This window comes from Trachinotus anak, unplaced genomic scaffold (genome assembly GCF_046630095.1).
Source record: "Trachinotus anak isolate AG129_WGS33_773 ecotype Australia unplaced genomic scaffold, CSIRO_AGI_Tana_v1 ptg000002l, whole genome shotgun sequence".
Taxonomy (NCBI): Eukaryota; Metazoa; Chordata; class Actinopteri; order Carangiformes; family Carangidae; genus Trachinotus; species Trachinotus anak.
Genome location: NW_027273853.1, coordinates 29,523,181 through 29,535,000, shown reverse-complemented (window position 1 = coordinate 29,535,000; position 11,820 = coordinate 29,523,181). Strand labels below are relative to the sequence as shown.

At 44.6% G+C, this 11,820-nt stretch overlaps 2 protein-coding genes across 3 annotated transcripts in view; one reads left to right on the top strand and one right to left on the bottom strand.

Moving 5' to 3' along the window:
• The window catches only part of LOC139608389 (midkine-B-like), a 6,926-nt gene extending 359 nt beyond the window's left edge, over positions 1 to 6,567 (top strand). Inside the window, exons 2-5 of one of the 2 annotated variants that reach the window (XM_071462082.1) lie at positions 1,535 to 1,626; positions 3,356 to 3,526; positions 4,619 to 4,777; positions 6,035 to 6,567. In XM_071462082.1, coding sequence (XP_071318183.1) covers positions 1,536 to 1,626; positions 3,356 to 3,526; positions 4,619 to 4,777; positions 6,035 to 6,054 — 441 coding nt within the window. In that variant the 5' untranslated portion in view covers position 1,535 and the 3' untranslated portion in view covers positions 6,055 to 6,567. Of the gene's footprint in view, positions 1 to 1,534; positions 1,627 to 3,352; positions 3,527 to 4,618; positions 4,778 to 6,034 lie in introns of both variants that reach the window. The other variant, XM_071462073.1, reaches the window with a different exon arrangement.
• A 142-nt stretch (positions 6,568 to 6,709) lies between these two features.
• Positions 6,710 to 11,768, bottom strand: LOC139608381 (muscarinic acetylcholine receptor M4-like). Its single transcript, XM_071462060.1, has 2 exons — positions 10,397 to 11,768; positions 6,710 to 9,131 (listed from the first exon to the last, which is right to left on the bottom strand). The coding sequence occupies exons 1-2, from the start codon at positions 10,494 to 10,496 to the stop codon at positions 7,798 to 7,800; spliced, it is 1,434 nt and encodes a 477-aa protein (XP_071318161.1). The 5' UTR covers positions 10,497 to 11,768; the 3' UTR covers positions 6,710 to 7,797.
• Positions 11,769 to 11,820: the final 52 nt, after the last annotated feature.

Below are 11,820 nucleotides of genomic sequence, written 5' to 3'. Positions count from 1 at the left end.
AAGAGGTTTATTTTGAAGAGGGGAATGTTTCTCCAGCTTTATTTTGGAGGGACATGTAGGAAACAAATATTGACAGTTTGTCATCAGTGTTTTAATCTGAGTCCGTGGTGAAATCACGCAACCTTCATGTTGTGGTTGTTGTTGTTGTTCCCTGATTGGACCATTGGTTTTCCTCATCGGATAATCAGAATCTGCTTCATCTTTATTTTCTCTGTTTGTGGCTGTGAAGTGTCAGAACTAGTTCCAGAAGTGATCAGACTGCTGCTCCTCCTCCTCCTCCTCCTCCAGCAGTCTGAGAGGCCTGAGAGCAGCAGCTCTGCAGCAGGAAGCTGAGTCTCATGTTTGGCTCCGGATGTGAGAGTGAACCCTGAGATTCAGGAGCAACTTCCTCTAAATGTTGCTCCTAGTTTTCAACCAAAGGGAGCATCCCACTCCTTTTCTTCATGCTAAGATCTCATTGTTTTCGTATGCAAATAAGTTTCTATTCAGGGCGGTCCGGCCTGGGCGGGTGGAGGATGGGGGACGACGGGGGGTGCAGCTCCTAAGACGTTGTGTTGGGCTTTAGAGAAATGGAACCAGGCTAGAAAAGGCTTTGTTTTGGGCCAATGAATCAGTATTCTTTTGAGGGGAAATCTAAAGGGCTCTTTCAGATGCTGCTTGGCCTCCTCACCCGCTCCCTCCACCCCTCCCCTCCACCCCTCCCCTTCATTGATGGAGGACAGACTGGAGGCCTGCTGAGAGCCGGGTCTCTGCTCATAAAAGGAGCAGGAGGAGCGAGAAGAACAGGATTTGCTCTGCCAGCTGACATGTGAAAGAGGGCCATTGCTTTAATGGAGGCCTAAAAGAGGAGGCTGTCATTTCTCAGCACAATAACAACAGAGAGGGAAAGAGGGAGAGAGGGGCTTTATGGGTAATTGACTCCCTTTTTGTCAGAGCGGAGCCAAGAGCCTGAACTACATTTGTGGTGAGAGCCGGTGGAGCTGTCGCTGCGATGCTCATCAAACACTGAGCAGAAATAAACCAGATAACGACTGAGAGGTGACAATAGCAGCAGTGTGTGAATACATTAGCCTACTTTTATAATCCTCATGCTGCTTCACTACAATGCTCAGATTATTGGGTTTAAGCGTTGTGAGATTTGGGGGCCGAGCTAAAAAGGGAGCAGATTTTATTTGGACTAAATTTGGACCATCTGGCCCCGAGGCCCCAAGGCCCCGACTCAGCTGGCACATGACATAAAAACACTTTGTAAGTTGAGGCAGATTTCTGCAGATGTGAAATAGGTCTGAGCTCAGGAGTAAAGATCTGGGTCCTGTCAGAGGGCCCCCCTGTTTATCATCATTACTGTTATTGACGATAATAATTTAAACTCTTCACATTCTAGATAAAAAAATAAAAACTCCGGAGCCCCCCCGCCTGATGTCAGCGCCCTGGGTAGCCGGCTCCACTCCGCTGCCCCTGGCTGCCTGCAGTGTGTTATCACCATGGCTCTACTGTGTTGTGTTGTGATCATCTCCATCATGTGTCTGTGCAGAATGCGAAGTTTGTTCTCAGTGACGCTGCTGCTCCTGGTCCTGGCCCTGACGCTCAGCACCGAGGCCAACAAGAGAGGCAAGAACCACAGAGGTGAGATTTGAACAAGCAGCTGTCTTCACAGCTATCTTCACCCTCTTAGCTTAGCATGTTAGCATGCTAACAGGCTATTAATCAGCTGTAAGGCTGATCAGGAATCTGATCATAAACTAAAGCACTGGACAGATTAAAATGTGACCTGATGGAGGCGCCGGAGGAAAAGTCAGTGAGACTGTTCTGAAACAAACAAGGTCAAAGGTCGTCTGTCAGCAGGTTACTATGACCCATAGTCAGGTTTTGTTGCTAGGCGACATCTAGTGGTCGTAGTCATGATGACAGGAGCAAAGGGAAAAGTGCGGCGACGTAGTTTATAGAGCGACAAAGTCCACGTCAGGAGGAGGTTGGGGTGGATGGATGAATATGACCCAGGAGAGCCGTGTTCGATTCCCATGTGACTGTTGTTTCTATTATCCATGACTGTTATTGTGACCATGACAACAACAATCATCTAATGGTGAGGAAGTACTTTTCTTCAGGGTGGAGACTAAAACCTTTTTCTGCAGCTGTTAATCAAAACTGTGGAGCAGAGAATAAAGAGAAATGGAAACACTCAGCAGAACTGTTTGAACTACACCGTAACACGTTTCATCACGTGAAGAAGAAAAAATAAGAAGAATTCAGATCGAGAACAACAGTGTTACTGTTGCAGTAAAAAGCTTTGTGTGAAATCAAAGCACAGAAGTATGAAGAGTATCAGGATCCATGATTCCTGACCAGCCTAGATAATCTCACTCAGTCATATCATGTTGTAATCAGCATGTGAATGTTACAGCATATAGCAGTGTAACTGTCACAAGATAAATGGAATAAAAAACACCATAAATGTCTCTGACATGTGGAGCAGTAGAAATGAAAGTAGAGGAAAATGAACATGTCACTGAGCTGTGGAGAAATTTGTTCCTGATAGATCCTGATCACAAATGTATCAAATTGAATATCTAAAATTAAACATACAATGCATAATGCATTTGTATAAATGTCACTTGAGTTGTGCTTGTTGCTCATTGACTGTTAGAGATGATGGATCTGATGTGCAGCATGTTGCAGCTGTTGTTATGTGCTGAATTATTATGGGAATATTTTGCCGTCTGCCTCTGTTTGAATTTCATGTTTCCCAGAATGCGCTAGATGGTTAGAGAGTGAGACCAGCTCCTCTTTCCTGCTGAGACAAAACGAGTCACGCTTCACTGGAGACCACACTAAGTGGACTCAGCTGCTCAGGTTTGACGGAGCTCAGCAGGAGATCCTCAGATTCACACTCAGACAGATCAATTCAAAACTCTTCTGTCACGGCTCATTTCTACGACTCACAGACTCTCCTGTACTAAACCGAACCCTCAGACCTGAGCCTCATGTTTATCTGGCTCAGTGTGACATCACTTCCTGAGGATATCAGTATCTCTGATGTCCCTCCAGAATAAAGCTCCAGAGAAACAGAGGCTGCAGAACTTCACTGAGAATCCTCCTGTTTTTCAGTTTCCTTCAGTGTCACAGTGAAACAGTCTGAACATCAGGATTCACTGCAGGCAGGAGCTGATCTGGAAACATCTGGTGTCCAGCTCTAGAAATGACCACATTTTTACATTAGGGAGAAGGATATGGAGCTTAAATAATTTTTAATGACCTGAACTTTCAAAGCAGAATCTCTGTCTGTGTCTGGAGGGAGGTGTAAAAATAAAGGTGTCAGGACTCAGGTGTTGCTGTGACTCTGTTCCACCAGCAGGGAAACATGATAAGTCCAGGCCGGCCTCAGAGTGCTCCACCGCAGACACTCAGTACGGGAAGTGTGTCCCCGAACACGGAGACTGTGGAGACGGACTGAGAGAGGCAACCTGTAAAGACCGCACCGACAAGATCCACTGCAGGATCCCCTGCAACTGGAAGAAGGACATCAGTAAGACACACCTGACACACACCTGACACACACACACACACACACACACACACACACACACACACACACAGTAGTGTTCACGAGATGAGACTTTGTCCAGAGAGGAACATGTGAGCAGGTAAAAACTCACCTGTACAGGATTCAATCGTTTCTGCTCCCACATGAATCTGATTTAGTTTCTCTGTCCTCATGAAGTCAGTCACCTGCAGGGTGATGGACGGTGACACCTGCTGGTCAAACACAATAATGCAGCTGCTCTCATTCTCCTCTCTATCGACTGTGTCATCAAAACTGATCCAACACCTTTGCAGCTTTAAATCCTGATGATGTGTTGCTATGGAAACCACAGTGACTCCTCTGACGAGTGTGAACCATGTTTCTGTCAAAACTGAGTCGAGATGACGTTCATCTCAAAGTGTTTGACAGCTGAAGGAACCACAGAAGAAGAGTGACGTTGACAGGTGCTGCTCACCTGAGAGTAAATCAAACACAGCAGCTGCTTCAGTTTGAGACTTTAGCATCAAGGACTTTAGTTCACTTTGACTTTTAGGTTTTAGAACTGAAGTAATTTCTAATTAACTTTCACAGCAGATCCAGAACCAGTTTTGATCCAATGAAATTTCAGGAAGTTCATGTTAGTAAAGTTTCCTGAGCAGGTGGAGCAAACATCATAACTACAGGTGACTGGCTGAGACACTAAATGATAAAAGCCTGTGAATATTTATTTTAAGGTTACAACACCAGTGCAAATATTAGAATAGTGAAGTGAATTTCCTGTTCACTTTTAGGGGCCAGGTCCTTGGGGCCATTACAGGAAGTGACCCTTTGACTCTGGGTTTATCATAAATCTACTGGACATTTTAAAAAGTGCAGCTGTGAGATTATCTGTTTGATGAGGTGAACTTTAAAGTTCCTGTCATGACCGGAGAGAATCCCTCAGGTTTCCTGTCTCCATGAAGGTCCAGCCTCTCCTCCGTCTGTCAGAGCAGAGTCTGTGACACGGGGACAGTTTAAAGTGACGATGATGATGACGATGATGAGCCTCTCAGACAGTCAGTGTGTCACAGGTGTGAATGTTGTCCATCTCTTCAGGTGACTGTAAGTATAAGTTCGGGCCCTGGGGTCCCTGCGACGCCACCACCAACACCAAGAGTCGATCAGGAACCCTGAAGAGGGCGCTGTTCAACGCCGAGTGCCAAACCACCGTCAAGGTGTCCAAACCTTGCTCCCTCAAAGTCAAGAAGACCCGAGGTGAGACCTGAAGGTTCAACACAGAACCAGCTGAGACAGTGAAGAGGAAAACTCTGCTCATCTTTGACGTTTTAAAACAATTTATTGATCAAAGTAACTCAAACATTCAATCTGAAAATAAATGGATTAGAAAAGATTAAATTCATACTCACAGCAGGTCCTTTAATTCTGTCCTGAGACAAACCACAGCTGTAACATCTGTCTCCAGAGCGCCGACTGTGACTGTACTGACACATCAGGCGCTGATATATTCACCATGACGTCATTCAGGCCAAATAAGTAAAACAGCACAGGCTAACGACTCATTAGCTCAGGTCTACTGACAGCCCATAGCATTAGCTGTGTTGCTAATTTAGCAATAGATAAACTGTTAGCATGTGTTCCATAGCTTCACTGATGAGGGAGGAGATGATGGAGCCTCATGTTCCTTAATTATTCAGAGTGTGACATATTCTGTAAACAGGAAGTTCTGTTTGTTTATTCTGAATTTATTTTCAGATTAAGACATGTGCGACCTGCTGATATGATGTCATCATGCGTTAGTCTGTGAACATGTAAACAGCACATTCAGAATATGTGTCTCTTAAAGCCAATAAGCTCTGCGTGTTTTCCACAAACTTAGCAGACGACAGTTTTCAGGGCTGAGGTGGAGGAGACAGAAGGACAAACCTGTTTTAAACACAGCTTCAATCAGAGTCTGCGAACCACTCACAGGCTATATTGACTTTTTCAGAATAAGAGCAAAAACCAGAATATTGAGTTCATGTAAACCTAGCAACCAATCACAGCTCTGATCCACAGAGCAGCTGCAGCATTATGTTAGAAAGAATGAATGTAAACAACAACAACAACAACAGAAAACAAACAAACAAAACAAAACGTTTTTATGACCTGTTGTTCTGGTGTTTTTTGGGAGGATGCTGCAGATGTTTGCAGCTGCAGAGTCTGATAAATAAAACAGTGGTTGACTCTTTAAAGCTCCATCCAGTCTAAAGGTAGATGTCCATGTGTTTGTGATTATAAAGCAGGTCTAGGTTCTATATTAATACTGTGAAAGTATCAAAGCCTCAGTCCACAGAGAAATGCACACAGCCTGTATTCAGACACTGAGCCTTAAAACCAGCCGTCAGGACTCAGAAATCTGGTTTTTATTGGATTATTCAGATAGCAGTCATCCAATCAGAAGAGGGGCTCAGATCCTCTCTTTGCCGACTGAAAGTGAAACAGACCAACAACAGCTGATGTTTCTCTTCACAGGGGAGAAGAAGTCAAACTAAAGGATGGATAGACGATAGAGGGAATTCTCCCCCTCCAGCTGAACAATCGTCTTCCTTCCTTCATCAGACACAAAAACCGAGAGACTCCTCCAACACACACCAACCACCTTTTCTCCTTGTTTGACCAACTTCTGATTTGATGTTCTTGTGTTTCTCTGGATTAAATGTGGAAAGCTTTTTCCAGTTCTCCCACTAGATAATGATAACCCTGTCCTCGTAGCTGATAGCTTTTTAACAGTTAGTCCTGAAGACCTTTACTGTAGCTGAAGTAACATCCAGGTAAGGTTCTGATCCACTCTGAGAACTGGACTCGAGGCTCCAGGATTTCGGTCTCTGGACTGTCCAGAGTTCTGGTTTCAGACGAGTTCAGAATCACCATTGTTAAAATATATTGGATGGTCTGAAATGACTGAATCTTCTATAAAATCTATTTTTTGAACTATAGATTATTGATGATTGAAGATGAGACTTGTATAAATGAACAAATTAAATACTGTACATTGTTTCGGTGAAGTTTGGTCTGTTCATTGATGATGGTGATGATGATGAAGACTGATGACACTGCAACACAAAACAACCACGGAGGAGTCACTGAGGTGTTAGCATGGTGACGGTTAGCGTGTCACGTGACCACATTAGGGTCTAGATGAATGTCACTGTGCAGAGGTCTGTGAGGAGCTGAGACACAGCGTGGGAACAACTGCTTGGGGCCCCAGGCTGTTAAGGGGCCCCGAGGGCCAACAAACTGAACCCCACATCTCAGTAGGAACCCTCCCTGAAGGGGCCCCATGTTGTTCCCTGGATGATTCGCAATGAAGCAGAAGCTGTTTTCAGCAAAGCTGCAGATATGAGATTATTAATCAGAAGCTAATTAAGCTAAACAGTTTTCACTGTTCATTAACTTTTCTTCAAGCTGCTGCTCAGTGAATCTGAATCTGACACTGACTTTAAACACTTTAGTTCAGGCTGCTGCTCAGACTGTGTCACTGAAGCATCATCAGCTGATTCACAACAGTTAACTAAATCAAACATAGTAGACCCGACAACAACCCTGACAACAACCCGTCAACAACCCTGACAACAACTTGACAACAATCTGACAACAACCTGAAATGTATTCAAGTTTTTATTGGTCTGTATTTTTATATTGTGAAAAATCTGGTGAGTAGATAAAATGTTTAGATTTCCTTCATTAGTGTCACATGATTTAAACTAGAGGGGCCCAGGACGCTTTACTGCCCCAATGGACTCTACAATCACCACACCACCAGGTGAGGGGGGCCTCTCTCGCGTGTGTGTGTGTGCAGGGGGTAAACTGTGTTCAGTGTTGGTGACAGTTTAATTCTCCTGCTTCAGTGCTCTGTGTTAGAAGCCTGATGGAGAGAAGTCAACTCTGACTCCCATGGTGCATTTCACTGATAAATGGCCAATCACAGAGCTTCAGATCAGTGGCAGGTGATGTTCAGGTGACAAGTCTGTGATCTGGGTCAGTTTCAGATGAATTCAGTAACAACACTGACGTCTCGTCGTTTTCTTCCTTGTGGCATTGTCAGCTGAGGCTGATGGGTATTGTAGTATTTACAGTGTGAGAGTGAGAGTGATTCACACTGGTGGTCAGACCAGAACATCGAGCAGGAGGCTGTTCAGAGTTCAGGTGAGCAGCACATGTTCACACCTGTCAGTGACAAACCTTCACCCGGAGCAACGTCATCACAGGTGATGTGTCATCCTGACTGAGCTGCATCACCACAGCTTCCTGCCGCGGCAGCGCAGGAGGCTGCAGAAGGTTTTCCTGAAGGTGACACTGCACAGAGCGTAGCAGCCGGGGTTGATGGCGCTGTTGACGTAACAGAGCCAGTAACCTGTGGTCCACAGGCTCTCTGGGATACACACATGACAGAAGGCGGCCATGACAGCCATGACGTTGTACGGTGTCCAGGTGAGGATGAAGGCCAGCAGGATGGCCAGGATGGTCTTGGTGACCCTCCTCTCCCTCTCCATCACTCGTCGTCTCCTCCTGTCCTCAGACCTGAAGCTGGGACAGGCGGAAAGCGCCAACGATGCCGTCCTGTGGAGGTCCGCGTTGGACGAGGAGTCATTCTCGATCTTGTTGTAGTCTTCGTCTCTGTTGCGGTAGGCAGCAGTCCCAGTGAGACACAGCTGAGGAGACACACGGACATCTGCCACCTCTGACGTGTCTCCGGGACTTCTGGATGCTCTCCGGTTCCTTCTGGTCTTTGAAGTGCTGGACTCTGATTGGTTCAGAGACAGGTCTGAGCCTGGGTCACTGGTCACCCAGCTCCATCGTTTCAGGAGGAAGTCTTTCATGGAGGGACTGGATGTCCTGAGCCCGCCTCGCTCTGAACGCAGGGCGCTCAGGCGACTGCGGCTGGCCGCAGACAGGCGGCTGTACAGGACGACCATGATGAAGGCAGGCAGGTAAAAGGAAGGAAGAGTCGTCCCCAGAGTGACAGCGGGACTGGCCAGAAGCCGAGTGTAACACTCTCCATCGGGGATGACTCGTTCGCCCCCGACAGTCTGCCAGCAGAGGATGGCGGGGCCCCAGAGGACAAAGGACAACAGCCAGGCGCCTCCGATCATCAGGCCGGCCATCCTGCCCGTCCGCCGCGCTGGGTAGCTGAGTGGCCACGTCATGCAGAAGTAGCGATCCACACTGATGATCAGGAGGTTCATGACTGAGGCGCTGCTCACTACGTGGTCCAAAACAAGCCACATGTCACAGAGAGTGGCCCCCAGGGGCCAGCGGCCCCACAGCATGTAGAGTGTGTAAAGGTTCATGGACAGCAGCCCGATGAGCAGGTCGGCCACCGCCAGGCTCAACAGGAAGTAGTTGTTGACGGTCCGCAGGTGGCGGTTCACTTTGATGGACAGCATGACCAAAGTGTTGCCCAGCACGGTGATGATGCTGAGGGAGGCGGTTACCATGGCAATGAGGATGAGCTGAGCAGTGTTGTACGGACACACTGCTCTGATTGGAGGCTGACAGGAGGCATTGATGCAGGGGCGGAGCCAAGCAGAGGCATTGAGGTCTGGTTCAGGTGCCCCTCCCATGATTCCTACGAAATAGAAACAGAATAGAATAGAACAGAAAACCTTCATTTCCATTGTGAGTTCTGAATATAATGACATTCAACTTCAGGAAAACACACAGATAATTACTAATAATCAAATAAGATCAATAATATAATAATATACACAAAACATTAAAATATGAGCTGATAATATTGATTATCATATCGTTAAATATGGTTAAAAACACAAATTCAAAAATTTACATGAGATAGACCAGGTGATTGATCAGGTGACAGAATATTAATCTGACTATAAAGTATGAGTGAAGAATCACTTTTGTTATTTTATGGATATTGATGAGTTTTTTGATGAAGTGACAAGACGGAAAAATCAACTACGACTCCCAAGGTGCATTTCACCAATAAACAGCTAATCGCAGAGCTTCTCTTTCTGTTGTCACTAAAGATTTGTAAAAATATAAACCAACAATCTGCTGTTTAAATCCCTCACTTCCTGATTCCAGATCAGTTCTGCTCAATCTGCAGCTATGGCAACTCATTTGGTATCATCAGCCGAGGCTCATGGGTAGTGTAGTGTAACATGGTAGAACATGAATCGATTGTTCCTGAGGAGGAAACGCTTTAGGATCAGAATTGTGCTTCAACATGTGATTGGTTGATTAATCAATTAGTTGATCAGAACATCAACCAGCAGCTACTTAGATAAACAGTTAATCATTTAAGTCACTGTTCAGGAGAAAATTCACAGAAATCTGCTGTTAAAGTGTCTGAAGCTTGACAGTGAACTGATGCTTTGACATTTATCAACACTGAGCTTTTATAGACTGAAACATTGATCAAGTCTGAACTCAGTTATTTTTTAGACACAGGGAGGAAGACTAAGATTAATCCTTCAGTCTGTAAAACAGTTCAAAACTACAGATTTAGTTTTCTGATGGACAAAGGAAACTGAAAATATTCACAAATAAGGAGTAAAAGAAATGAACTGTCAGAATAATCTTGTCAATAAACTCATTAACAGCTGCAGCTCTGCTCTGGTGTGAAAGTTCTGCCTTCACAAGTGTCTGCATCGAAAGAATAACGTGTTACATGATAATTACTGATGTATCACTTTGTGCAGTAATGTTACAGCTGATTTTAACTCTATTGATCCTGCAGCTGGATTCACCTCCGATGATCAATAAATGAAAATAATCACACACAGAGACAGAATCTGAACAGAGACAGAGACAGAGACAGAACCTGAACCTGGACAGAGATAGAGACAGAACCTGAGACAGAAACAGTACCTGAGCAGAGTGGACGTCCCCGGTGATGTTGGAGCTGCTGCATCAGCTCAGTCTGTGGTTTATAAGTAGGAGGAACAGCCTCCTTCATCCTCATCGTCATCAGCTTCCTGACGGCTCCATGACGTGTTGCTGTAGCTGTTCTAAGGTCAGTGTCTCCTCCATGTGGGATGTAATGACACTGACTCGGAGAACAGACCCAGCCCTGTTTCCTGAGGTCTGGACCAGGTTCTGATTCCGTCAGAATCTTTAACTGTCTTCACACATCATCTCAGTGAAACCTCCTCGTCTGACTGTGGAACATCTGGATGAACAACATCTGGATGACATCTGTGTTCCTCAGGTCAAACACTGTTATCTTTATTCATTCTATGTTTAATGCACAGGTTTATTGATATATTTTAGTGTAGAAATAGAACATGGAGTCCTGCCTAAGTCTGGTTCCTCTTCACCTGCTGTATCAGGTTTCAGAGATCAGGTACACTTCAGGTGGAGTGGTTCCATGCAGGTAGTTTTTCATTTATCCAAAGATTTATTGTTTATTTTTCTAGTAAAAACAAACAATCAGGCTTTTGTGATGGAACATAATAAGGTCAAAATCAAAATAAGTATTTTTTATGATATAAATACCTTTGTTTTCTTCACTGCAGTTCAGAGTGAGTGTGACTGCACACGTCAGGATCACCTGAACATCCTGAAGGACCTTAAAGCTCCATACAGTCTACAGTGGTTTCTATGGTGGCCCTGAGAGCCCAACACACTGACGGTAGCAGACGACAGCAGAAGTGTTTCCAGAGGGACACGGCTGTTGTTCAGTGCTTTGTCCCAGGTAAATCATTCTTATTGTCCTCTGGAAAAACTTCTGTTGTCGTCTGTGCTGCCTGCAGGTCATTTGTGTAGTTGGTGTCATGAGTATTTGCAGCTCATCTCATAGGAAAAGAAACAAGTTTTAATCTGACAACACGTTGTCTCTGTTATTTTTCATTTCTAATATGAGCTGGAAAAAGGTCTGGAAGCTGCAGCACAGATTCCTGTTTTACTAAATTATTTTCTCCTGAGCCACAGTTTATAGAAACAAGTATTTTGTTTAAACTCAAACCATCTATTACACATTTATTCTGTAAAGCCACCTTTTCCTGCTTTTATCACTTCCAAAGTTTATCATAATAATAATAATAATAATAATAATAATAATAATAATAGTGATGCTACTTTGCTAACTTGGTCAAAAACTGTTGTAACATGTTGTAAATCACTGATTATATTTGTTGTACATGTTTATAAAAGTCTGGTTATTTTAAGTTGAACTAGAATCAGCCTGCACCACTCAGACCAGGGTCAGGTCAGTTCAGTTAACACTAAAAAGTGTTTGTGGTCACACTGACCTTTGACCTTGAATCTAATCAGGGTGGGGTCTGTTTTTTTTT

Excerpts from the sequence above, each read along its gene's own strand:
- LOC139608381 (XM_071462060.1), bottom strand. The coding sequence starts at position 10,496 with ATGACGATGAGGATGAAGGAGGCTGTTCCTCCTACTTATAAACCACAG. Across the intron at positions 9,132-10,396 it reads GGGACGTCCACTCTGCTCAG|GAATCATGGGAGGGGCACCT; the intron begins GTACTGTTTCTG and ends TCTATTTCGTAG.